This window comes from Tarenaya hassleriana, unplaced genomic scaffold (assembly GCF_000463585.1).
Source record: "Tarenaya hassleriana unplaced genomic scaffold, ASM46358v1 Cleome11, whole genome shotgun sequence".
NCBI lineage: Eukaryota > Viridiplantae > Streptophyta > Magnoliopsida > Brassicales > Cleomaceae > Tarenaya > Tarenaya hassleriana.
The window spans coordinates 3,785,605-3,810,386 of NW_010961290.1; the positions used below are offsets into that span (position 1 = coordinate 3,785,605).

General features: G+C 41.3%; 4 protein-coding genes and 1 pseudogene across 5 annotated transcripts; 2 read left to right on the forward strand and 3 right to left on the reverse strand.

Moving 5' to 3' along the window:
* Positions 1 to 581: 581 nt before the first annotated feature.
* LOC104805881 (disease resistance protein TAO1-like) lies at positions 582 to 6,071 on the reverse strand. 2 transcript variants are annotated; one of them, XM_010530584.2, is made up of 5 exons: positions 5,717 to 6,071; positions 4,954 to 5,254; positions 3,663 to 4,749; positions 3,285 to 3,587; positions 582 to 2,712 (listed from the first exon to the last, which is right to left on the reverse strand). In XM_010530584.2, the coding sequence occupies exons 1-5, from the start codon at positions 6,045 to 6,047 to the stop codon at positions 1,363 to 1,365; spliced, it is 3,372 nt and encodes a 1,123-aa protein (XP_010528886.1). In that variant the 5' UTR covers positions 6,048 to 6,071; the 3' UTR covers positions 582 to 1,362. The 2 variants fall into 2 exon arrangements, with proteins under 2 accessions (XP_010528886.1, XP_010528887.1); XM_010530585.2 differs by having other exon boundaries at positions 4,954 to 5,035; positions 5,498 to 6,071.
* Positions 6,072 to 6,716: 645 nt separating this feature from the next.
* Positions 6,717 to 9,472, forward strand: LOC104805880 (putative disease resistance protein At4g11170). The gene is made up of 4 exons (XM_010530583.1): positions 6,717 to 7,391; positions 7,585 to 8,689; positions 8,783 to 9,070; positions 9,159 to 9,472. Exons 1-4 carry the CDS (start codon positions 6,877 to 6,879, stop codon positions 9,444 to 9,446), a joined length of 2,196 nt encoding a protein of 731 aa, XP_010528885.1. The 5' UTR covers positions 6,717 to 6,876; the 3' UTR covers positions 9,447 to 9,472.
* A 58-nt stretch (positions 9,473 to 9,530) lies between these two features.
* Positions 9,531 to 18,380, reverse strand: LOC104806003 (annotated as a pseudogene).
* On the reverse strand, positions 12,218 to 13,962 carry LOC104805879 (putative disease resistance protein At4g11170). The gene is made up of 3 exons (XM_010530581.2): positions 13,251 to 13,962; positions 12,452 to 13,032; positions 12,218 to 12,360 (listed from the first exon to the last, which is right to left on the reverse strand). The coding sequence occupies exons 1-3, from the start codon at positions 13,574 to 13,576 to the stop codon at positions 12,353 to 12,355; spliced, it is 915 nt and encodes a 304-aa protein (XP_010528883.1). The 5' UTR covers positions 13,577 to 13,962; the 3' UTR covers positions 12,218 to 12,352.
* Positions 18,381 to 19,166: 786 nt separating the features above from the next.
* Positions 19,167 to 23,477, forward strand: LOC104805882. The gene is made up of 5 exons (XM_010530587.2): positions 19,167 to 19,941; positions 20,589 to 20,706; positions 21,084 to 21,436; positions 21,897 to 21,995; positions 22,077 to 23,477. The coding sequence occupies exons 1-5, from the start codon at positions 19,307 to 19,309 to the stop codon at positions 23,383 to 23,385; spliced, it is 2,514 nt and encodes an 837-aa protein (XP_010528889.1). The 5' UTR covers positions 19,167 to 19,306; the 3' UTR covers positions 23,386 to 23,477.
* Positions 23,478 to 24,782: the final 1,305 nt, after the last annotated feature.

The following is a 24,782-nucleotide window of genomic DNA, read 5'->3' on the forward strand; positions in this document are numbered from 1 at the left end:
ACAGAATATTTCTTCAGAATGTTTTTTATATTTCACACGAGGCTACTAACAATGTATATCTATATTAGAAAAGAATCCCGTGTAGATAAAAAAAAATGTTAAAAAAATATAAAAATTTGTGGGCGTAAGGATAATTAGTGTGTAAGACGCTTAATATTGGCATATGAAATGAAATTACAATGGACCGACATGGCGAAACATTAAGGCAACGTCATTTTAGTTGAAGTTACAGGAGCTCGACGCCACATCTTATTATCTGATAACCACTGACTTGGAAATGAAACACCAACTCATCGAGGGGTGCTTATTTCCTCCACGTCCACATCACTGACAATGTCTCCACTCATCTGAGAACCGACAACCAGATGCTCTGCCTTCAAGGGCGAAACTCTATCGCTATCAAACAATAATAACATTCGCCAATATATTCCACCGTATTTGTCAGTAAAACGGCAACATATTCCAACTGTGAGGTATGGATCAGTTCCTCCGACAGATTGAGCAGCAGCAAGTACGACGTAGGCCTTAAAGAATTTATCAGAAAACTAAATCAGAGAAGAGAAGCCATAGAAGGAGAAGAACAAGAACTGTGTTCGATAGAAAATTCTGGAAAAGATATTTCACTTCTCTTGATATTATTCACAAGTGGTCGTTTACATATTATAGACATTTCCAAACTAAAGGAAAAGGAAAGTACGTTAGGGAATATTAACATAATACAAATCAAAGGTAGTTTACCATATACAGAGATTTAATCATGCTGCAGAATTAATCTTGAAGATATTTTTTTCTGATAGATGAGATCTTTCTTCAAACCTTCTATTTGTCTTCTCGGTTTTGTCAAGTTGAGTGTTGCTGAAGAAAACCTGTTCCTCGTCTAGACTTCGTCTCTCTGTCGACGGATCATCTCGGCTTTTTGGTGGCTCCGTTTGATGTTCTCCAACAGGCCTTGAATCTGAAGGAAGCATGAGCACTGTATTAACTTTGCAGAAAAATAAACGTTAGAGAGAGATTTCTGATCAAATGACCTTTTTTCCATTAAGAAAATGTTGCAGTGTACATGTATATTTATACAGGGAAAAGAAATAGAATAACAAATTCTATAACAACCTAGAGAATGAAAAAGGTGTGTTTACAAAAAATAAATTGAGGCAATTACGCCATCTGTACAATTTGTAAACCAGAGGGAATCAAACCTTAACCTCGTACCAGACCTGTACCATGTTGAACCAGCAATTGCAGAAAACAGAGTATAGACAGGGTACTGAAGTTCAGGTGACAGAATATTCTAATACGCCTTAATCCCTGTTCTGATACACTGATCTGACCAGCCGGAAGGATGGTCAGCGAACTTCCGGTAGCCTAAGGAGGAGAAGTATCTGATGGTATTTCACTCCTAGGGAGTATCACCTTCTTAAAGCCTGTTGCTCGTCCGATGACCTCTCGCGCCTCTTTGTTTAGTTTGACGCAATTGGTGAAGTCGAGTACTTCACCTTGACTCGGGAAGGAGCCATATATTCTCTCTAGTGACTCGCAGTTAGAAGCGTAAAGGAAACAGAGCGACTCTGGAAGCTCGGGCAGTGACACGAGATTTTCACAGTTGTTGAGCCAAAGAGTCTTTAACTGAGAGAGATGCTTGATGTAATCCGGAATACTCTCGAAATCACAACCCGACAGATCTAGAAATGGCACCGATGCTGAACACCTTTCAGGTAGACCCTCTGGCAGACTCTTACGGTGAATGTTTCTCAGGCATAGCCCAACAGCTGAGAAGATTTCTGCGGGAAAGCTGCTAACGCCCTTGCATCCACTGAAATCCAGTAAATGTAGGTGTTTCAAGTGACAAACATTGGGGGAGATGATTTTTAGCTCCTCACAAGAAGACATCACTAGAGTTACAAGGGAAGAGATTTCATGGATCCAAGGAGGAACCTCTTCTATGCCGGTGCCGCTCAGATATAGGTGCTTCAAGCTGGCTGGAAAACATGGGAATCTCCTGAGGTTTCTGCAGCCTACCATTCTAACAATAGTAAGACAGTAAGTCCATTGTGGAATTGAATAAGGCACTTCTCCTACTGTTGTATCATTCACGTAGAGGGACCGAATGTTCTTTGAAATCTCGAGATTGGTGCATTCCTCCATGTCCATATCGAGTTCCCGCAGAGACGTGGCAAATACGACCAGACTTGAACAATAACTTAGATTCAGATTTTCGAGGTAGACGACATTTGAAAGATCAGGAAGTTTGAGCAAACTTGAGCAACCACGAAGATCCAACTTTTGAAGTTTCTTGGCATTCGGCAGATCAGAAAGTACAACCAAACTTGAACAATTACTTAGATCCAGATTTTCGAGGTTGACGGCATTTGAAAGATCAGGAAGTTTGAGCAAACTTGAGCAACTATGAAGATCCAACCTTCGAAGTTTCTTGGCATTCGAAAGATCAGAAAGTACAACCAAACTTGAACAATTATTTAGATCCAGATTTTCGAGGTTGACGGCATTTGAAAGATCAGGAAGCTCGAGCAAACTTAAGCAACCACTAAGATCCAGGTCTCGAAGTTTCTTGGTATTCGAAAAATGACAAAGGGTAACCAAACTTGAACACCCAAAAAGATTCAGAGTTTCGAGGTTGACAGCATTCGAGAGGTCTGAGATTTCTTTGAGGCTCCTAGACCCACTCAAATCTATGTGCTTGAGTGTGCCAAGCGGCTGAAAATAAACACACGTAGAAAAGAATATAAGTTTTTTTTAAAAGTAACTGATTTCAATTATTAAAATACCAAAAGTACTTTTAAAAGTGTAAGATCAAATAGAATTTACAATTTGCAAAGAGAAAAAATTACTCTAGTACCAATTTTTACTTATAATTTTTTTGGATCATATATACAGAATAATCCAATTTAAAATCACAAATAAGAAGTCAGGAGAAACAGTTGAAGGTGTTTAGTTTTATAAAACCAAAAATGTGAAATATAGAAAAACACAAGGCTAATAAATTTATTGGGAAAATCCTTGCAAGCCAAAATGCTTTTAATTTTATGGATGAAATATAGAACGGGGTTGTTATGGATTTATGTAAAATCAATTGGGGTATAACTGTAAAATATATATATAAGGACTAGTTAAAGATTGATAACAAACATATTAATGTAGTCAAAGAAACAGAAAATAGCATATCGAAAGACATAAAAATATCTTTATTTTTAAAAAACAAAATTCATAAATTGCATTTCAGATCATAATCTAAGTGGAGAAAAACAGAACAGTATCAATTCACTTACTTGGATTCCGTCCCAGAGCTTCTCAAGCTTGCTGCGTCGCATCACGAGTCGGACGAGACACTTAGGACGAAACCGGCAAGGCATCGTCTTGAGAGGGTAATATCTCCACTCGAGTAACGAAAGCTTACTCGGCAAATAACTCAACCCTTCCTCCGATACATTCAACAGCTTCACTTTACCATCGTAGGCGACGAACCTTAGAAACTTGAGATTGGGCATCCTTTGGAAGGTGCTGTCACTTACACACAACTCGTCTGTTAATTCAGACATACATAAAGATATGCCTGATAGAATTTCAGTACCCTGAAACATTTGTAAAAGGAATGAAATCTCAGATTATTTATCAGATTTTACTAGTCAACATTGATTGAATATTACCGTGTTTTCGGAGAGCACTTGGTGAACATCCTCATCATCCCATACAAATTGACGTCTCCCAGGATCGTCTGATTCCCCGCGGATGATCTCTTTACCCATTTTCTCAAGCAAAGAGTGCATTACAGCCTTCCCTTCATATATGTGTATGAGAGACCTCTCCTCTAGGACTTTGAGGCCAAATTCAACGTTCAACTCACTCTTCCCAAATAGTTGAGATAGATAACCAACCTCTTCATTGTTGAAGAGGCATGCGATGTGAAGAAATAGGGATCTATCTTTATGGCATAAGCTATCGAACCCCACTTTCAGTGTTTTCTCAACTTCACCATCGAGAGTAGATCTCAGCCTTGGCAAAGCAAGTTCCCATTCTTCCTTGCTCTCTCCTCGTAGCGACGAACCCAATACGCTGAGAGCTAGAGGGAGATCGCCGGCAAGTCTCGCGACATCGACGGCTAAGTCACGAAAGCCGTCAGGCGGAGAGCTTTGCCTGAAAGCATATCGACAAAAGATCTCAAGAGATTCACTTGGAAAAGGCACTTCGTACACATGGTTGATCCCATGGGCTTTAAGAAGTTTTCTGTTTTGAGTCGTCGCGATGATCCTGCTTCCAGGACCAAACCAATTCGGGTCTCCCGCCGAGGCTTGCAATTGTCCCAACGCATCCACGTCATCAAGAACGAGAAGGACTTTCTGATCGCTTAGTCTTTCTCGTAACGTTCCTAAATGATGTACCTTCATATCCTTGAGCTCAGGTATTTCAGACAGAAGCAGTTGTTGCAGTTGTAATTGCGAGGAATATTGTCCAGCTCTCTCACAGATTCCCCTGACATTTCCTAGGAAAGAAGTGAAGTTGAAGTCGGGAGAGAGTCTCTGGAACAAAGCTCGGGCAATGGTGGTCTTACCAATGCCTGCAGGACCCCACATCCCCACAAACCTCACTTCATCTGATTCCAAACACATCAGCTGCTCCAGATTTTTCATATGACATCCCATTCCGACAAAGTCATCGAAATCTCTCGACGGTGTGAAATTCAGCCTTTCCGAAACAACAGAAGCAATTTTTTCGATCATGTCTGCTTCCCCATCCCTACAAAAGAAAGAGAGAAAGAACAACGTCAGCTCAAATCAGACAGTCGAGCAACAGATGCAGAGTTTCTTATTCATCAAACTATTTTGAGGAACTTAAGATAAGAATATGATGCCCCATCAACATGATAATATCTCAATTATGATGATGTTCAACAAAATTCGCCGGAAAACATAGCACACAAGTCGAATAGAAAGAACAAACCAACTCAGCGAGTGCTCTCCTGCAAGACCGGCCGCATCGGTTAGAGCTTGACTCCATCTTCGCCTCTCTTCCTCCGATTTACCCACGCAAGTTCCTTCGAAAGCCCTTCCGAAATCCCCCGTCTGCTTCCGTACATCCGATGGATCCACATCGTAGAAGATGGGGAACACTTTCAGCCCGGCGGAATCCTTGCAGCGCATGATATGGAGCAGCTCGTTCAAGCACCAGCTGGAAGAAGCATAGTTCTTGGAGAGAACGACGATCGCCATCCGAGATTCTTCGATGGCTCGTACGAGCACATGTAAACCCTGTCTACACCCCCTGCCACCAAAAGAACTGATGTAAACCTTAGACCAAAAGAAATGTTACCAATGTTGGTCTACCAAAAAAAACAGGTTTCCAACCAAAATATGCCAAAATAGATGGTATCGTTCACAATGCAACGAAGTTCTAATCCTTCTTTTGCTGAGCTACTCTTCTGGGAACCTGAAATGGCCTCGGATATGTCTGGGTTGCTGAGGGACTGGCTGGTGGGGTGATTTACCCACGCAAGTTCCTTCGAAAGCCCTTCCGAAATCCCCCGTCTGCTTCCGTACATCCGATGGATCCACATCGTAGAAGATGGGGAACACTTTCAGCCCGGCGGAATCCTTGCAGCGCATGATATGGAGCAGCTCGTTCAAGCACCAGCTGGAAGAAGCATAGTTCTTGGAGAGAACGACGATCGCCATCCGAGATTCTTCGATGGCTCGTACGAGCAAATGCGCGATCGACTCGCTTCTCTCCATCACGTTATCGTCGAACGTAGTGATCCCTCTGCGACGGAACTCCTTGCGAAAGTGGGAGAGAAATCTTCGGCGGACATCTTCACCCCGGAAGCTCGGGAAGACATCGTATCTCCAACGGCGGGGAGAAGAAGAAGCAGCCAGGTGAAGGGCTGGAGATATGGGTATCTCCGGTTCGGTTTCTTCGGATGTCTCAGCTGATGAGTGATCTGATGACGAGGAGGAGAAGGATTTCAACATCTTGATGGCGATGATGGTGATGATGATGATGGAGCCATTTGAGAAGGAAAAGAGAGGGTGGATCATCATCTTTCCAAGTTTCCGAATAGTCAAAATTTGGAGCACAAGCAAGCAATCTCGCACCCTCCGGCGCTCTTTTATAAGTCAAGGTGAGTTGAGAAGAAGCCGCAACGCAACTTCGTAGTAGTTTCAACGCAAATTCTTCGTTAGTAATATGAAAATTTCATTGAATAAACAAAGAATTATTTATTGTTCCAATTACATAAAAAAACTAAGCCATTCTAATTACTATTTTTGTGTTCTTTTTAATTTCCCATATGCATTTTCAAAAGTCTTAGAACTTTAGTATTATTATACTCCAAGATGGAACGTAAGGATCCCTTTACGATGGAACTCTTTGCGAACGGAAAGGAGAGAAATCTGCTGAAGGAAAGTGAGAGGGTAGAGTTAGGGTTTTTCGTCGTTTGGTATCTCGAGAATCCATGGGAAAGGGCTCTCTGCCATTGATATTCGTAGATCAAGAGGAGGGTTTGTGGATCCAACGATATACTTCACTCTCCATTTATTTGCATAAATGTCTAATAAAGGAGTTGATATTATCGTTTCTAATTTCCCATGTTGTAAATTTTTTCTAAATCTGTAAGCGGAAAAAGAATTTTTGTAAACATAAGATAAATATAAACTATTGTATAAGGCGCGTAGTTTTTATAGATGAAATGAAATTACAGTGGACCGACATATGGAAACATTACAGGAAGCCGCGAAGCAAATATTATCTTAGTTTCTGTGACAAAAATCGAGTACCAGTATTGACTTTTCATCACTGGTCAAAAACTAAAGAACGACGAAGGTGCGTTCCACCTTCTTTCCGTGTTCTCTTAAGGACATTCAATGGAGAATGTGCCCTGCAAATTTTGCTATTCAGACATCTCCGAAGATGATTTCTTCTTCTTCTTCTTCTTCTTCTTGGCATTCCATATACGATGTCTTTCCGAGCTTCAGTGGCGAAGATGTCCGAAGAACCTTTCTGTCCCACGTTCACGAAGAGTTCGAACGGAAAGGAATCTTTACGTTCAAGGACAATGGAATAGCGAGGAGTCGATCCATCGGCCCTGAACTTGAACGAGCCATCCGAGAGTCGAGGATTGCGATCGTCGTTCTCTCCAGGAACTACGCTTCCTCGAGCTGGTGCTTGAACGAGCTGCTTCAGATCATGGAGCAGAGGAGAAGCGCTGGGCAGACGGTCATGACAGTTTTCCACCAACTGGATCCATCTGATGTAAGGAAGCAGATCGGAGAATTCGGAAAGGCTTTCAAGAAAACTTGTGTCGGCAAATCATCGGAGGATAAGCAAAGATGGAAGAATGCTCTAACCGAGGTTTCCAACATAGCCGGAGAGCATTCAGAGAAATGGTACCTTGTGATCCGATTTTCACTCTTTCATCTTCTCTCCTTCATATTTTCATGTGGTGGTGTGCGTTTATGCCTTGCCGCGTTTATAATAGTCCTAGAAACACTCTTGTTCATGCGAGTTTGCCATTTTGCGTGTGTAGATTAGTTTCTCAGAACATTTGACTAAGGTTGTGTTGTGGTTTCTCCTTTGTAGGGATAGCGAAGCAGACATGATAAAAAAAATCGCCACTGATGTTTCGAAGCTGCTGAATTCTACACTTTCGAGAGATTTCGAAGACATAATCGGAATCGAATCTCATATGCAAAAGATGATTTCATTGCTGGGTCTGGAATCCAACGAAGTTAGATTTGTGGGGATATGGGGACCTGCAGGCATTGGTAAGACCACCATCGCCAGAGCTTTATTCAACCGATTGTCTACCAGCTTTGGGCTTACTTATTTCATGCCAAACGTCAAGGGAACTTACAAGAGAACCATGCTTGATGAATACGGCTCAAAACTATATCTACAGCAGCATCTTCTTTCTGGAATCTTTGACCAGAAGGATCTGAGGATACACCACTTAGGCGTAGCCCCGGAAAGGCTGAGGCGTCACAAAGTGTTTCTGGTTCTTGACGATGTGGACAGAAGAGGGCAATTAGAAGCATTGGCCAAGAATCCACAGTGGTTTGGCTCTGGCAGTAGGATTATCGTCACTACTGAAAACAAACAACTTTTAAGAGCTCATTGGATCAACCATGTATACCAAGTGCCTTTCCCGTCCAATTCCGAAGCACTTCAGATCTTTTCTCAGCATGCGTTCGGACAAAGCTTTCCCCCATCTGAATTTTATAACATAGCTGTTCAAGTTACTCAACTTGCCGGTGATCTTCCTCTGGGTCTTAGCGTCTTGGGTTCATCTCTACGAGGAAGGTCACTGGATGAGTGGAGTCACGCTTTGCACAGGCTCAGAAGCAGCCTCGACGGCGACATCGAGGAAGTACTGAGAGTTGGGTTTGATTGTTTATCTGATAAAGATAAATCCATATTCCTTCACATTGCATGCCTCTTCAACAATAGACCTATCGATTTCATATTCGACATGTTGGCAAACAGTGGCTTGGACGTCAAGTTCGGGCTTAACGTCCTGGCCGAGAGGTCCCTCATACAAATACACGAGGATGGATCCATAACGATGAATAAGTTACTGCAACAAATGGGTGAAGAAATCGTTTACAGACAATCAAGGGACGATCCCGGGAAACGCCAGTTTCTATTGGATGCTACCGATATCTACGACGTACTTACCAATGAAACGGTATGATTTTTGTACTTGTACGTTTTACTTTTGGTCGGTGATCAATAACTCACAATTTTCTACTTGTGGAATGGATATATGTGTATGTTTCAGCATGCAGAATCTGTTTTAGGTATATTGCTAGACGTACAGAGCGTAGCTTATATAAGCGGCAAGGCGTTTGAAAGGATACCAAATGCGCAGTTCATATGTATTGACGACGATGAGTATAGAGGGGATTTGTATGTAACCGAGGCCTTGAGCTATCTGCCCAGCAAGCTGAGATTGCTGGAGTGGACTGATTGTCCCTTGGAATCCCTGCCGCCGACGTTTTGCCCTGAATTCCTTGTTAGAATCGACCTGCCGCGCAGTAATCTCGTGAGGCTGTGGGACGGAGTACAAGTAAGTGATCTTCTTGATGATGATGTCTATTCCTTTGTAACATGTTTTTGGTCATTACACGTTTCATGTGTTTTATTTGCGTTTTCAGCCCCTTGGCAATCTCAAGTACATGAACTTGAGACGTTCTTCTAAACTAAGAGGAGTTCCGGACCTTTCAAGGGCGACGAATCTCAAGACATTGGTTCTTGCTTTCTGCAGAAGTTTAACCACGCTTCCCTCGTCTCTCTGGGGACTCTGCAAACTCGAGCTTCTGGACGTCCGTGGATGCCCGAGGCTATCGGAAATTCCTGCCAACGCGAACCCAAACTCTCTCCGCATCCTCGACACACTCGTACCTATTGAATTGTCTCTGTGTCCAGTTAACAAAAAGTTCTGAAAAGTAGGGGTTTATCACCGCTTATATCAGTCTATAGGAAGATTTGTCATCTTAAATCATTCTTGACATGTAATCTTAAATAAATAACGATGAATATCAAATATAATATTTAATCGTATGAAAAAATATGCCCATATATTGAATACATACACCTGACGTAATACGAAATTTTCACAATTGCTGATGCAAAGCGTCAGCAGCCGGGGAAGATGTTTAATGTAGTCCTCAGAGATGGCTATAGCCATGCTTCTTTCCAACACTCTCCTATCGGCCAAGAGACTTCACAACTTCCGGTGAAAGTTTCCGTCTTTAGGGTTGAGATCTTCAACATCACCTTTGTTTTTGTGTTTTCTATGAACCCATGATATGTAGATTATAAACACTGTTCACCTTTTCAATAATATGCTTAATAGTGAACCATGTTGATCAAATCATATATGAAACAATGCCATCTAACATTTTACTGAAACTTACCAAGGGGCAGACTTTGGTCGCTGTTGAGAAAGTTGCAAGAACTCGACGCCACATCTTATTATCTCGTAAGAACCGACTCTGAACTGAAGCACCAACTCATTGAGGGTGCTTATTTCCTCTACGTCAATGTCTCCATGCACATGAGAAACCACAATCAGATGTTCTTCCTTCGGTGGGTAAGTTCTATAAATCCTGAAATCATGTCCAATCTTGACTTGCCAAATAAATTGCCTACGTCCTCCGCTTTTGTCCGTAAAACGGTAAGACATTCCAACTGTGAGTGACGGATCAATTGTTACGACAGATTGAGCAGCAAGTACGATGTAGGCTTTGAATGCGAAGGGCGCATAGATCTGATCAGCTGGAAGGATGGTCAGTGAACTTCCAGTAGCTTGAAGAGGAGAAGAATCTTTAGGTATTTCACTTCCAGGGAGTATCACCTTCCCAAAGTCTGCTCGTTGGATGACCTCTCGCGCCTCTTTGTTTAGTTTCAAGCAATTGGTGAAGTCAAGTACATTACCTTGTCCCCAAAAGGAGCTATATATTCTCTCAAGCGTCTCGCAGTTAGAAGCGTAAAGGGAACGGAGAGAATGTGGAAGCTCGGGCAGTGACACGAGATTTTCACAGTTGTTGAGCACAAGAGTCTGTAGGCTGGAGAGATGTTTGACGTAATCTGGAATGCTCTCGAAACCACAACCCGACAGGTCTAGGTCTTCCACCGATGCTGAACACCTTTCAGATAGACACTTTGGCAGACTCTTATGGTGAACGTCTTCCAGGCCTAGCACATTAGCTGAGAAGATTGCTGCCGGAAAGCTACTAACGCTCTTGCATCCACCGAAATCCAGCTCTTCTAGGTGTTCCAAGTGACAGACATTGGGCGAGATAATTTTTAGCTCCTCACAAGAAGCCATCACTAGAATTTCAAGGGAAGAGATGTCATGGATCCAAGGAGGAACCTCTTCTATGCTGGTGCGGCACAGATATAGCTCCTTCAAACTGGCTGGAAAATATGGGAATGTCCAGAGGTTTCTGTAGCCTACCATTCTAACAATAGTAAGACAGTAAGTCCATTGTGGAATTGACGAAGGCACTTCTCCTACTGTTGTATCATTCACGTAGAGGGACCAAATGTTCTTTGAAATCTCGTGATTGGTGCATTCCTCCATGTCCAACCCCTCCCGTTTATTGAGTTCCCATAGAGATGCGGCAAATGTGACCAGACTTGAACACTCACTAAGATCCAGACATTTGAGACTGACGGCATTTGAAAGATCACAAAGTTCAACCAAACTTGAGCAACCATGAAGATACAAGTTTTGAAGTTTCTTGGAATTCGAAAGATGACAAAGCGCAACCAAACTTGAACAGTACCTTAGTTCCAGAGTTTCGAGACTGATGGCATTTGAAAGATCAGGAAGTTTGACCAGACTTGAGCAACCATCAAGCAACAAATATTCGAGGTTGACGGCATTCGAGAGGTCGGGAATTTCTTTGAGGCTACTGTCTACCTCAAGTCCATGTGCTTGAGTCTGTCAAGCGGCTGAAAATAACCATACATGGAAAATAATATAATTTTTTAAAAGTAACTGATTTCAATTATTAAAATATCAAAACTACATTCAAAACTGTAAGATCAAATAGAATTTACAATTTGTAAAGAGAAAAAATTACTCTACTACCAATTTTTAGTTATAATTGTTTTGGACCATATTAACAGAATAATCCAATTTAAAATCACAAATAAGAAGTCAACAGAAACACTTGAAGGCTTTTAGTTTTATAAAACCAAAAATGTGAAATATAGAAAAAACATAAGACTAATAAATTTATTGGGAAAATCACTGCAAACCAAAATGTTTTAATTTTATGGACGAAATATAGAATGGGGTTATTATGGATTTATGTAAAATCAATTGGGGTATAACTGTAATATATATATATAAGGACTAGTTAAGATTAATAACAAACATATTAATCTAGTCAAATTGGGAGGTTTTCTATTCATAATAAAAAAAAACAGAAATTAGCATATCAAAAGTAATAAAAATATCTTTATTTTTGAAAAACTAAATTCATAAATTGTATTTCAGATCACAATCTAAGTGGAGAAAAACAATTATTAGTTCACTTACTTGGATTCCGTCCCACAACCTCTCAAGCTTACTGTATCGCATCACGAGTCTGACGAGACACTGAGGACGAAACCTGCAAGGCATCGCCTTGAGAGGGTAATAATCCCACTCCAATAACGAAAGCTTACTCGGAAAATAACTCAACCCTTCCTCTGATACATTCAACAGCTTCGATGGATGGAGCAGTCTATGGGAGAACCTTAGAAACTTGAGATTGGGCATCCTTTGGAAGGTGTTATCACTTACACACAACTCGTCTGTTAATTCCCACAAAGTAAAGATATGCCTGAAAGAATTTCAGTATCCTGAAACATTTGTCAAAGGAAAGAAACTCTCAGATTATGTGTTAGATTTTACTAATCAACTTTGATTGAATATGGTAGTGACGAAAATTACCATGTTTTCGGAAAGCACTTGGTAAAGGCACTTCATATACATGGTTGATCCCATGGGCTCTAAGAAGTTTTCTGTTTTGAGTCGTCGCGATAATCCTGCTTCCAGGACCAAACCAACCGGTGTTTCCTGCCAAGGCTTCCAATTGTTCCAACGCATCCACATCATCAACAACGAGAAGGACATTCTGATCCCTCAGTCTTTCTGGTACCGTTCCTAAATGATGTACCTTCATATCCTTGAAGTCAGATATTTCAGACAGAAGCAGTTGTTGCAATCGTAACTGCGAGGAATATCGTCCAGCCCTCTTAAAGATTCCTCTGACATTTTCTAGGAAAAAACTGAGGTTGAACTCAGGAGAGAGTCTTTGGAACAAAGCTCTGGCGATGGTGGTCTTACCAATGCCTGCAGGACCCCATATCCCCACAAACCTCACTTCATCTGATTCTAAGCATAACAATGAAATCAAATTTTCCATATGAGCTCCCATTCCGACATAGTCATCAAAATCTCTTGATGGTGTAAGATTCAGCACTTTCAAAACAAAAAGAGCAATTTTTTCGACCATGTCTGCTTCCTCATCCCTGACAAAAGAAAGAGAGAAAGAACAACATCACCTCAATCAGACAGTCGAGCAACAGATGCAAAGTTTCTTATTCATCAAACTATTTTGAAGAACATGATAATATCCCAGTTATGATCATGATCAATAAATTCGCCTCTCTCCATCATGTTATCATGATCAAAGTTCAACAACATGCGTTGGAAAACATAGCATACTAGTTGAATAGAAAGAACAAACCAATTCCGTGAATGCTCTCCTGCAAGACCGGCCACATCGGTTAGAGCTTGACTCCATCCTCGCTTCTTCTCCTCCGATTTACCCACACAAGTTGCTTCAAAAGCCCTTCCGAAATCCCCCATCTGTTTCCGTATATCCGATAGGTCTACATCGTAGAAGATGGGCAACACTTCCAATCCGGCGGAATCCTTACAGCGCATGATATGGAGCAGCTCGTTCAAGCACCAGCTGGAAGAAGCGTAGTTCTTGGAGAGAACGACGATCGCCACATGAGATTCTTCGATGGCTCGTACGAACACATGTGTGATCGACTCGCTCCTCTCCATCCCGTACAAATTGACGTCTCCCAGGATCTTCTGATTCTCCGCGGATGATCTCTTTACCCATTTTCTCAAGCAAAGAGTGTATCCTTATATATCCCCCTTCATCTATACGTATGAGAGACCTCTCCTCTAGGACTTTAAGGCCAAATTCGACGTTCAACCCACTCTTCCCAAACAGTTGAGATAGAACACCAACTTTTTTATTGTTGAAGAAGCATGCGATGTGAAGAAATAGGGATCTATCTTTACGGGATAATCTATCGAACCCCACTTTCAGCGTTTTCTCAACTTCACCATCGAGAGTAGATCTGAGCCTTGGCAAAGCAAGTTCCCATTCTTCCTTGCTCTCTCCTCGTAGCGACGAACCAATACGCTGAGAGCTAGAGGGATATCGCCGGCAAGTTTTGCGACTTTGACCGCTAAGTCATGAAAGTCGTCAGGCGGAGAGCTTTGTCTGAAAGCACATCGACAAAAGATCTTGAGATTTGTGCATTCCTCCATGTCCAACCCCTCCCGTTTATTGAGTTCCCATAGAGATGTGGCAGATGTGACCAGACTTGAACACTCACTAAGATCCAGAGTTACGAGATTGGCGGCATTTGAAAGATCAACAAGTTCGACCAAACTTGAGCAACCACGAAGATCCAGAATTCTGAGATTGACGACATTTGAAAGATCAGGAAGTTTGACCAAACTTGAGCAACCACTAAGATTCAGAGTTCCGAGATTGACGACATTTGAAAGATCAGGAAGTTTGACCAAATTTGAGCAACCACTAAGATCCAGTTTCGAGATTGATGACATTTGAAAGATCAGGAAGTTCGACCAAATTTGAGCAACCCCTAAGACCCAAGTTTCGAAGTTTCTTGACATTCGAAAGATCAGGAAGCGTAACCAAACTTGAGCAACCATTAAGATCCAGAGTTTCGAGATTGACGACATTTGAAAGATCAAGAAGTTCGACCAAACTTGAGCAACCACTAAGATACAAGTTTCGAAGTTTCTTGGCATTCGAAAGATCAGGAAGTTCCACCAAACTTGAGCAACCACTAAGATACAAGTTTCGAAGTTTCTTGGCATTCGAAAGATCAGCAAGTTCGACCAAACTTGAGCAACCACTAAGATCCAGAGTTTCGAGATTGACGGCATTTGAAAGATCAGGAAGTTCAATTAAACTTGACCAACCACCAAGATTCAGAGTTCCGAGATTGACGACATTTGAAAGATCAGGAAGTTCGACCAAACTTGAGCAACCACTAAGATTCAGAGTTCCGAGATTGACGGCATTTGAAAGATCAGGAAGTTCGACCAAACCTGAGCAACCACTAAGATTCAGAATTCTGAGATTGACGGCATTCGAAAGATCAGGAAGCTCGACGAAACTTGAGCAACCACTAAGATACAGAATTTCGAGTTTGAAGGCATTTGAAAGATCAGGAACTCCAACCAAACTTGAGCAACCACTAAGATTCAGAGTTTCGAGATTGAAGGCATTTGAAAGATCAGGAACTTCAACCAAACTTGAGCAACCACTAAGACTCAGAGTTTCGAGATTGACGACATTTGAAAGATCAGGAAGTTCCACCAAACTTGAGCAACCTCCAAGATTCAAAGTTTCTAGATTGACAGCATTTGAAAGATCAGGAAGTTCCACCAAACTTGAGCAATTACTAAGATACAAGTTTAGAAGTTTCTTGGCATTCGAAGGATCAGGAAGTTCCACCAAACTTGAGCAACCTCCAAGATCCAGAGTTTCGAGATTGACGGCATTTGAAAGATTAGGAAGTTCCACCAAACTTGAGCAACGCTCAAGATCCAACTCTCGAAGTTTCCTGGCATTCAAAAGATGGCAAAGCGCAACCAAGCTCGAACACTTACTAAGAACCAGAGTTTCGAGATTGACGGCATTTGAGAGGTCGGGGATTTCTTTGAGGCTCTTAGACTTACTCAAGTCCATATGCTTGAGACTGCCGAGCGGCTGAAAATAAACACACATGGAAAATAATATAATTTTTTAAAAGTAACTGATTTCAGTTATTAAAATATCAAAACTACTTTCAAAAGTGCAAGATGAAATAGAATTTGCAATTTGCAAAAAGAAAATAATTACTCTACTACCAATTTTTAGTTATAATTTTTTTGGACCATATTAACAGAATAATCCAATTTAAAATCACAAGTAAGAAGTGAACAGAAACACTCGTAGGTGTTTAGTTTTATAAAAGCAAAAATGTGAAATACAGAAAAACGTAAGACTAATAAATTTATTGGAAAAATCATTGCGAACCAAAATGTTTTAATGTTATGGAGGAAATATAGAATGGTTATTATGTAAAACCAATTGGGGTATAACTGTAAAATACATATAAGGAATAGTTAAGATTAATGACAAACAAATTAATCTGGTCAAATTGGGAGGGTTTTCTATCCATTATTTTAAAAAACAAAATTCATAAATTGCATTTCCGATCATAAACGAAGGGGAGAAAAACAAGTATCAATTCACTTACTTGAATTCCGTCCCAGAGCTTCTCAAGCTTACTGTGTCGCATCACGAGTCGGACGAGACACTTAGGACGAAACCTGCAAGGCATTGTCTTGAGAGGGTAACATTCCCACTCTAGTAACGAAAGCTTACTCGGCAAATAACTCAACCCTTCCTCCGATACATTCAACAGCCCCACTTCAGCTTCATAGGTGAAGAACCTTAGAAACTTGAGATTGGGCATCCTTTGGAAGGTGCTGTCACTTATACACAACTCGTCTGTTAATCCTGGCGCATTTAAAGATATGCCTGAAATAACTTCAGAACCCTGAAACATTTGTAAAAGGAAAGAAAATCTCAGATCATGTGTTAGATTTTACTAATCAACTTTGATTGAATATGGTAGTGGCACAAATTACCATGTTTTCGGAAAGCACTTGGTAAACATCCTCAGCATCCCATACAAATTGACGTCTCCCAGGATCTTCTGATTCCCCGCAGATGATCTCTTTACCCACTTTCTCAAGCAAAGAGTGCATCCTTACAACTCCCCCTTCATCTATACGTATGAGAGACCTCTCCTCCAGGACTTTAAGGCCAAATTCGACGTTCAACCCACTCTTCCCAAACAGTTGAGATAAAACACCAACCTTTTTATTGTTGAAGAAGCATGCGATGTGAAGAAATAGGGATCTATCTTTACGGGATAAGCTATCGAACCCCACTTTCAGCGTTTTCTCAACTTCACCATCGAGAGTAGATCTGAGCCTTGGCAAAGCAAGTTCCCATTCATCCTTGCTCTCTCCTCGTAGCGACGAACCCAATACGCTGAGAGCTAGAGGGAGATCGCCGGCAAGTTTTGCGACTTCGACCGCTAAGTCACGAAAGTCGTCAGGCGGAGAGCTTTGTCTGAAAGCACATCGACAAAAGATCTCAAGAGATTCACGGCGAGATGGAAAGGGCACTTCGTACACATGGTTGATCCCATGGGCTTTAAGAAGTTTCCTGTTTTGAGTCGTCACGATGATCCTGCTTCCACAACCAAACCAACTGGTGTCTCCCGCCGAGGCATCCAATTGTCCCAACGCATCCACGCCATCAAGAACGAGAAGGACTTTCTGACCCCTCAGTCTTTCTCGTACAGTTCCTAAATGTTCTATCTTTATATCCTTGAAGTCAAATATTTCAGACAGAAGCAGTTGTTGCAGTGGTAATTGCGAGGAATGTTGTCCAGCTCTCTCACAGATTCCTCTGACATTTTCTAGGAAAGAAGTGAGGTTGAAGTCGGGCGAGAGTCTCTGGAACAAAGCTCTGGCAATGGTGGTCTTACCAATGCCTGCAGGACCCCACATCCCCACAAACCTCACTCCATCTGATTTCAAACTCACCAGCTGCATCAGATTTTCCATATGAGCTCCCATTCCGACAAAGTCATCGAAATCCCTCGACGGTGTGTGATTCAGCTCTTTCGAAACAACATAAGCAATTTTTTCGATCATGTCTGCTTCCCCAGCCCTACAAAAGAAAGAGAGAACGAACAACGCCACCTCAATCAGACGGTCGAGCAAGAGATGCGGAGTTTCTTATTCATCAAACTAATTTGAGGAACTTAAGATATGATGCCCCATGAACATGATAATATCCCAATTATGATCACGATCATGATCGAAATTCAACAATATGCGTCGGAAAACATAGCACACAAGTTGAATAGAAAGAGCAAACCAATTCAGCGAGTGCTCTCCTGCAAGACCGGCCGCATCGGTTAGAGCTTGACTCCATCTTCGCCTCTCTTCCTCCGATTTACCCACGCAAGTTCCTTCGAAAGCCCTTCCGAAATCCCCCGTCTGCTTCCGTACATCCGATGGATCCACATCGTAGAAGATGGGGAACACTTTCAGTCCGGCGGAATCCTTGCAGCGCATGATATGGAGTAGCTCGTTCAAGCACCAGCTGGAAGAAGCATAGTTCTTGGAGAGAACGACGATCGCCATCCGAGATTCTTCGATGGCTCGTACGAGCACATGCGCGATCGACTCGCTTCTCTCCATCCCGTTATCGTCGAACGTAATGATCCCTCTGCGATGGAACTCCTTGCGAAAGTGGGAGAGAAATCTGGTGCGGACATCTTCACCACGGAAGCTCGGGAAGACATCGTATCTCCAACGGCGAGAAGAAGAAGGAAGGTGGGAGGGCAGAGATAGGGTTTTCCGTCGTTTGGCTTCTCGAGAATCCATTGGTGAAGGAAAGAGCTCTCTTCCTGGGGAAGCCATTGATGTGCTTAGAACAAGAAGACAGCTTCGTGGAATCCAACAACACTTCCCTCACACTTTTATGAACCAATGTGGAAACTTCAGCGCAATTTCGTTGACCTTTCAAAGTGTCTTCCAAGTAAAAGTCAATAAAAGAACAGACAAAAAAAAATTTCTGGGGTATTGCATTGGACGAGATTTCCCGGCAGAATGTCGATTTTACATTTTTTTTTTACTGTAATGCAAAATTTAATGGGAGTTATTCGATTAGAGCGTGATGGATGATCGTCGTTGTAAATTAAGGCAAATCGAACCATCTCGTATGATTTTACGGTGTTACTTGCGTCAGTTTTATTTACGTTGCGAGTGAAGACAAATATAAATGGCACAACAGTCCTCCGGATTTTGTTAATTCGTAAATAGCCTTCGAATCTGATCATTTTTAATAGTTTCTAAAAAATTTCACATACTTCAGAAACATTTTAAAATTTGTATATTCTTACACCTTTTCTATATAATCTATATTTTAGAACATAAACTGGATTTTTAAAAATAAAACTAAAATACAGTTTTTAGGATTAAAAAAAAGGAAAATGAAAACATCTAAAAAACCTCTAAATTCAAAAATATCTATTTAAAAACATCCATTTTTTAAAAAAATTTACAAGTATCCATTGAAAATTTCTACCTAATTTAAAATTCTATTTAAAAAAAAAATATGCTTTACATTTTAAATAAATGCTTTTTAAATTAGCTTTTAAAAATATTTCACTAAGGAATAAGGTTTATTTGAAAGCGTAATGATATGCAGATTTTAAATTGGTTTTATATCATTTGAGGGTTTGCACTTTGCTCTCATGTCACATTTCGCTGGTAGGGTTTAGCAGCAACAACACAAGCAGGGTATAAACCCTCTCCCCTTCACCACTTTCCATGGCGGATTCCGCAAAACGCCGAGCGATTTGAGCCTCTTCCTAACTTTTCTCTGTCTATACAATGGCATCTTCGCCAATATCTCTTCTCCTCATCAGACGCCTCTCTATGTCCCTTCCAAACCCTAAAAGCCGCCGTATTTTCCAGCCCGTTCTTGGAAAACCCCTCTCTACTTCGGCCGAGCAGAACCCTGATCCCGACTCATCGCCCAAACCCTCGTCTCTTTCTTCACGCCTCAGCTTCGTATTTGACCAGATCGATGCCATTGAACAGCGTCGTTCTGAGCAAGACGAAACCCTCGAGCGTATCCGAGCATGGCGCCAATCCAAACAGACAGCATCCACAGGTCAAAACTTGGACCCTGAATCGGTAGAATCCGACGGAACCGACGCGAATTCTGGTTCTACCGAATTGACTCTGTCGGACTCGGGCGAGTTGAGGAAGGAGAAGGCTGTGGTGGAGCTGGTGCATCCGTGGCCGGAGTGGATGGAGCTGATGGAGAGGTTAGTGCAGCAGAATTACCTCGATCATAGGAGAAAAGACGAAGACAAGATGGTGGAGAGTCTGGGCCTAGACTCCTCCGATATTGTGGAAGTCGATGATGGTGATGACAATGTCGGGAATGCTTTGCTTCAGGATTTTAAGACTGTTCAGAACGCATGTATCAATTTCGGGAAGGACCGATTCGACATCATAAGGTTTGTCAAACTGAAACTAATCCAAACACTGATTCCGTGTTCTGAACAATGGCCATAGGCTCAATATGTTTAACTTGGATTCTACATTGCTAGTGCGTGTATAAGGCTTCATGGTGGTTCTCCAATGGAAATGCTTTGATATAGTTTGCCATTCCTCAAGATTGCTAGAGAAGTGTGTATTAGGCATGAGATGTTTTTGTTAGGATTGATGTATTGTTTGGGGAAGTCGAACGAATTGATCAGACCATCTCTTATGTTATTTGTAATGCCAGTCATGATTCATGATATAATTTTGTTGACTTATCGCATGATCGCATCACTGTGTGCTAGTCTAGCATCTGCTACTGCGTGTTTTTTTTCCGAGTATCTTGCAATTGTTCATTTTATACTGTGGCTTGTTCAAGCAATCTTGGTTCGTCACGTAATCTGAGGTTCTTATTAGAACTGTAATTTGTCTTCCGAATGCCGTATTGGTGAAATGGTGGAACAGATTTGTGTTTGATCTCTGTGAAGCCGTATTTATCATCTTACACTAGGAAAAAAAAAATACTATGATTGTGCCCTTTGTTTGGGTTACTGATGAAGTTACGATTAGAACGCATACAAGTTGTTTTCATTTTGTTTCGGGTTGTGCTGATGACCCACAGGTCGTTGTCAAGAAATGATATCCAGATTCTTGTTGGTCATGGATGCCCAACCACAGATAGAAAGGTGGTTTTCTCGGGAAAACTGCTGAGGAAACGTGTACGTCTCGACGAAGGAGATGTAAGCATTGCTTTCTTGATACTCCGCTTAAATTTACACATTGACCTTATTCTTCCCTAATAAATCTTACCCTGCTGAATAGTTATTTAATCAATGGCTTTACAATTGACGATGAGTAAATAAATATACTATTCAGCTTGGCATTAAGCAGCAAAACCTATCACATGTATTTTTCTTCTTTTTTGTTTTGTATCTATCGTTCTACGTGATTTTCCTCAATATTTGGTTAAAGTTTTGGCCTGTGTGTTAATTGTATATTTGTTCCTTGTATCCACGTTTGTTTATCTTGTTTTTTTCTCTCTCGATTTTTAGTTAATTTTCTAATTGGTTTACCATCAATTGGCTCTTCAGATGATGACAATTCATTCATATATCAGGTCTGTAGCTCCTGCAGCTTGAGGAATTCATGTGAAAAGGCCTTTTTGCTGACCAACAAAGAAGACGAGGCTCGAACTATTGACCTTATGCGCATCTTGTTTGCATATGGTTTTGACCCATTGCATGGGCCGGTGACCAATAAAGATCTATTGAAGAAAAAGTCTGTTAAGAATGTCATCCGCAAACTTATTCACGAGGTTGTCAAGTTAAGCGCTGTACCGATAGATCCCAATCTTCCCCCACCTGTTATCAAGAAGCCGCCCCCAAAAGTGAAACAGCCACCACCACCTCCAAAGAAACGTGTTGGCCGTGATGACATCGAGATGAAGAAAGGAGATTGGCTGTGCCCAAAGTAAGTGTTGTCTTGATCTTTAAGTTATTTGGTGTTCCAAATCTGAATTTAGGGCTTATCCTCCCAGGCTTATATCGATTTATTTCCAGACTTCCAGCTGCAGTTTGATAGTAACTGGAAAGAGTATGTGAAAATTGATAATACTTGCTCAGAATTAGAATGAGAGCACAAGAAGATGCAGGGCCCGAGCTTCACGTAGAAGGAGAAAGTAGCTGTATGTTGAGTTTTGCTTCAAATCCATTCGATGTGTTATTTGAACTGGCTTTGTCTCTTGTATGCCCATCTGCATGACATGGTTTCTTCTATGTCCATATGTGTAGTGTGTACTTAGCTAGGGTCGGCCATAGACATTTCTTGCTTTCATTGCTGCACCAATTTTGACTGCGGCTAGGCGCTTTTTATAAACGTTCTGTTCTACATTTTTATCCGAAATGTTAAACCAGTTGATATTTGTGCCCAGGTGTGATTTCATGAATTTTGCAAAGAATACAGTTTGCTTGCAATGCGACGCCAAGAGGCCAAAGCGACAGCTTCTTCCAGGAGAATGGGAATGCCCTGAGTAAGTTCTTACAGGCTTTAATGTGTTTACCACTTAAGATTGTACCGAGTTGCTGACTTAAGCTTTTTGTTGTTGCGGCAGGTGCAACTTCTTAAATTACAGAAGAAACATGGCTTGTTTTCATTGCGATTGCAAGCGTCCTCCCGACGAGTTTGTAGAGAACAAAACCCGTGAAACAAAGTATGGCACAGGAACAGGAACAGGGACGCAGAGGCCTGTGAAGCGTGATGACGTTTCCAATGCCTGGAACTTTGATTTCGATGATGATGAATCTGATGGAGCAGATGTCGCTGCATTTGAATATGCAGATTCTAGCCTAAGAGACAAAACCTCGGACCCTCCTTTGGAGGGTTTCAGAGATCCTGACGACGAATTTGACAGGCGCCCAGAAGCCCAAAGGTTTAGTATGAGAGAGAGTTCTGATTCCAGCAGGAGGGGAAGACCCGGAATTGGATTTGATGATTTTGACGATGAAGACGACGTCGATAGCTACGAGATAGACGAAGGTAGGGATAGAGACGTCCCCAGAGTTCAATCTTCCTCTGCTTCTTACGAATTCTCTGAAGATGAAGAGTTTTCAGAGCCAAGGGCTGGTGCTAATGCACTTAGAGGAGGGACTTCAAAACTTTACAGCAATCAAAACAAACAAGTGAAGAGTAAAGCAGCTGTGTTCTCCGATGACGACGAACTGGGTTTGGATTCAGATGATGAGGTCTCTGTTACTCCTGCATGGAGATCGAGCCATGTCGCTTCGAATCCAAGAAGCCCACGATCTAGAAAGATGAGCTTTGGTTCGGATGATGATTCTGATTTTGATTCTGAACTGGAAAACGATGGTCCAGAAGAGAATTTCAGGCGTGGGAAAAGAGACAGCGGAGGAAGAGGAGCGTTCAAGAATAAAAGAAGCTCCTTTTCGCCTGACGATTCCGATTTTGACATGGATAACCGAGATCGCAGGGGATCAAGTTTCTCAGGTAATAGATCAAGAGAGAACAGAGGAAAATCTGGTGGGTTCGGGGGAAGAACAAGAAACAGTCCGAGCAGTTTCAACAATGATTTCGATCGAAACAACGGCGGAAGAGGAGCTTATAAGAGTAAAAGCAACTCCTTTTCAGCTAGTGACTCGGATTTTGACGCGGATGACCGAAGTTATAGAGGATCACGAGGAAACAGAGCAGATAATCGTGGGTTCAGGGGAACGAGAAACAAACAGGGTGATTTCAATAATGGCTTCGATAGAAATCGTAGCCGAGGGAGCAATGCAGGAAGTTTCGGAGGATCTAACAGAGGAGGAAGAGGAGGAGGTTTCGGAAACCGGCATCGACAGGACAATGACAAAGATAGAGACTATGGAGAATTCAGAAACAGCCGGCGAGTTATCGAGAGATGATGAATACATAAAAACCGGGTTTTGTCCGGAAACAATGTTTTGTTGTGAACAATTTTGGTCAATTCTAAGAATAATATTTAGATTCAGTTGAATGTGCAACTAATACAGTATCAATATAAAATTGTCTATCAGATAATGTAGAAACAGATTCTCAATCGGAAGATTTTAAATTACTGAAACTGCAGAGATTCTGATTCTGAAGTCGAAGGTTCTATACTGATGCTATTTTAAGTTTATTAACGAGTTGATCGGATTCAAACAGACATTAACTGTTGAAATATTAATGTAATATCAACCGTTAGATAACATTGCAGTTGATCTCTGCCGTCCATTAATGAGATGATTCTGTCAAGTTACACAGTAGGTATTGGATTGCGGAAATCGGAGATTTTGTAAGGAAAGAAGGCAGTTACGATCAATACATTCCAGATATGATAACATCGGTGTGGGACCATTTTTCCGGCGAGGCCTGATATTCCGACTATGAGGGTCGTCGTTAAGGTACTTTTATGAAAGGCGCAAAGACAGAGTCCGAAGAGGATGATGGTGTGGCTGAGGATGTATGATTCCGACCGGTCAATTTTCTCTCTACACAAAGGTACGGTCATGAGTGTATACTATACGTATACGCGTTGCCTAGGTATCCAACTCCGTTCGAAACTTCACATTTGTGTTCCACAAAAAAAGGAGCAAGGGAAATTGGAAAACCACATTAAAATACATAGATTTGTATACAAACTTCAGATTAATAAACAAATTTTAAAATTATAAATTTAAACTTTTTGAAAAATTCCATATAGCTCCACCGTGTTAGATGACGTTAAATTTTGTACGGAATCCGACGAATGAAGGTTGAACTGACTTATTTTTTTATATATGTAACCAAAAAATTAAATAATTCCTACTTAATGATAATTATTTTAAATATACAAATGGACGAATGAATTACATACTAACGATAATATATCCAGCGTTCAAATTTTCAAATAATCCAACGGGCATTGGCACCATACCTTCCATGCTCAAAAAGTAAACAGATTACTCAAACAGAGGAGAGAGTGAGTGAAGAAGAAGAATAGACAAAAGAGAGAAGCAGATATTACAAAAGGTAACTTGCTTCCATTTTCCTTTCTCTGTTTAGCATCAGACCACACTCCCACCAATACGGCACCGTTTCCGGTAGCCTCTACTCTCACAAATACCCAATACTCTGAAAAGAGGAAAAAAACTAAGGGGAGGAAGGAGGTGGATGGAAGAGGATTCATCACAAATTTACAAATTTCTTAAATAGAAAGAACAAAAAAGATAAAAAAAAAAATAATTGAAACATCAATTTTTGTTCAGTTTTTTTTTTTTTTTTTTTTTTGTTTTTTAAGGAAACCGGGAGAGGTGGGTTG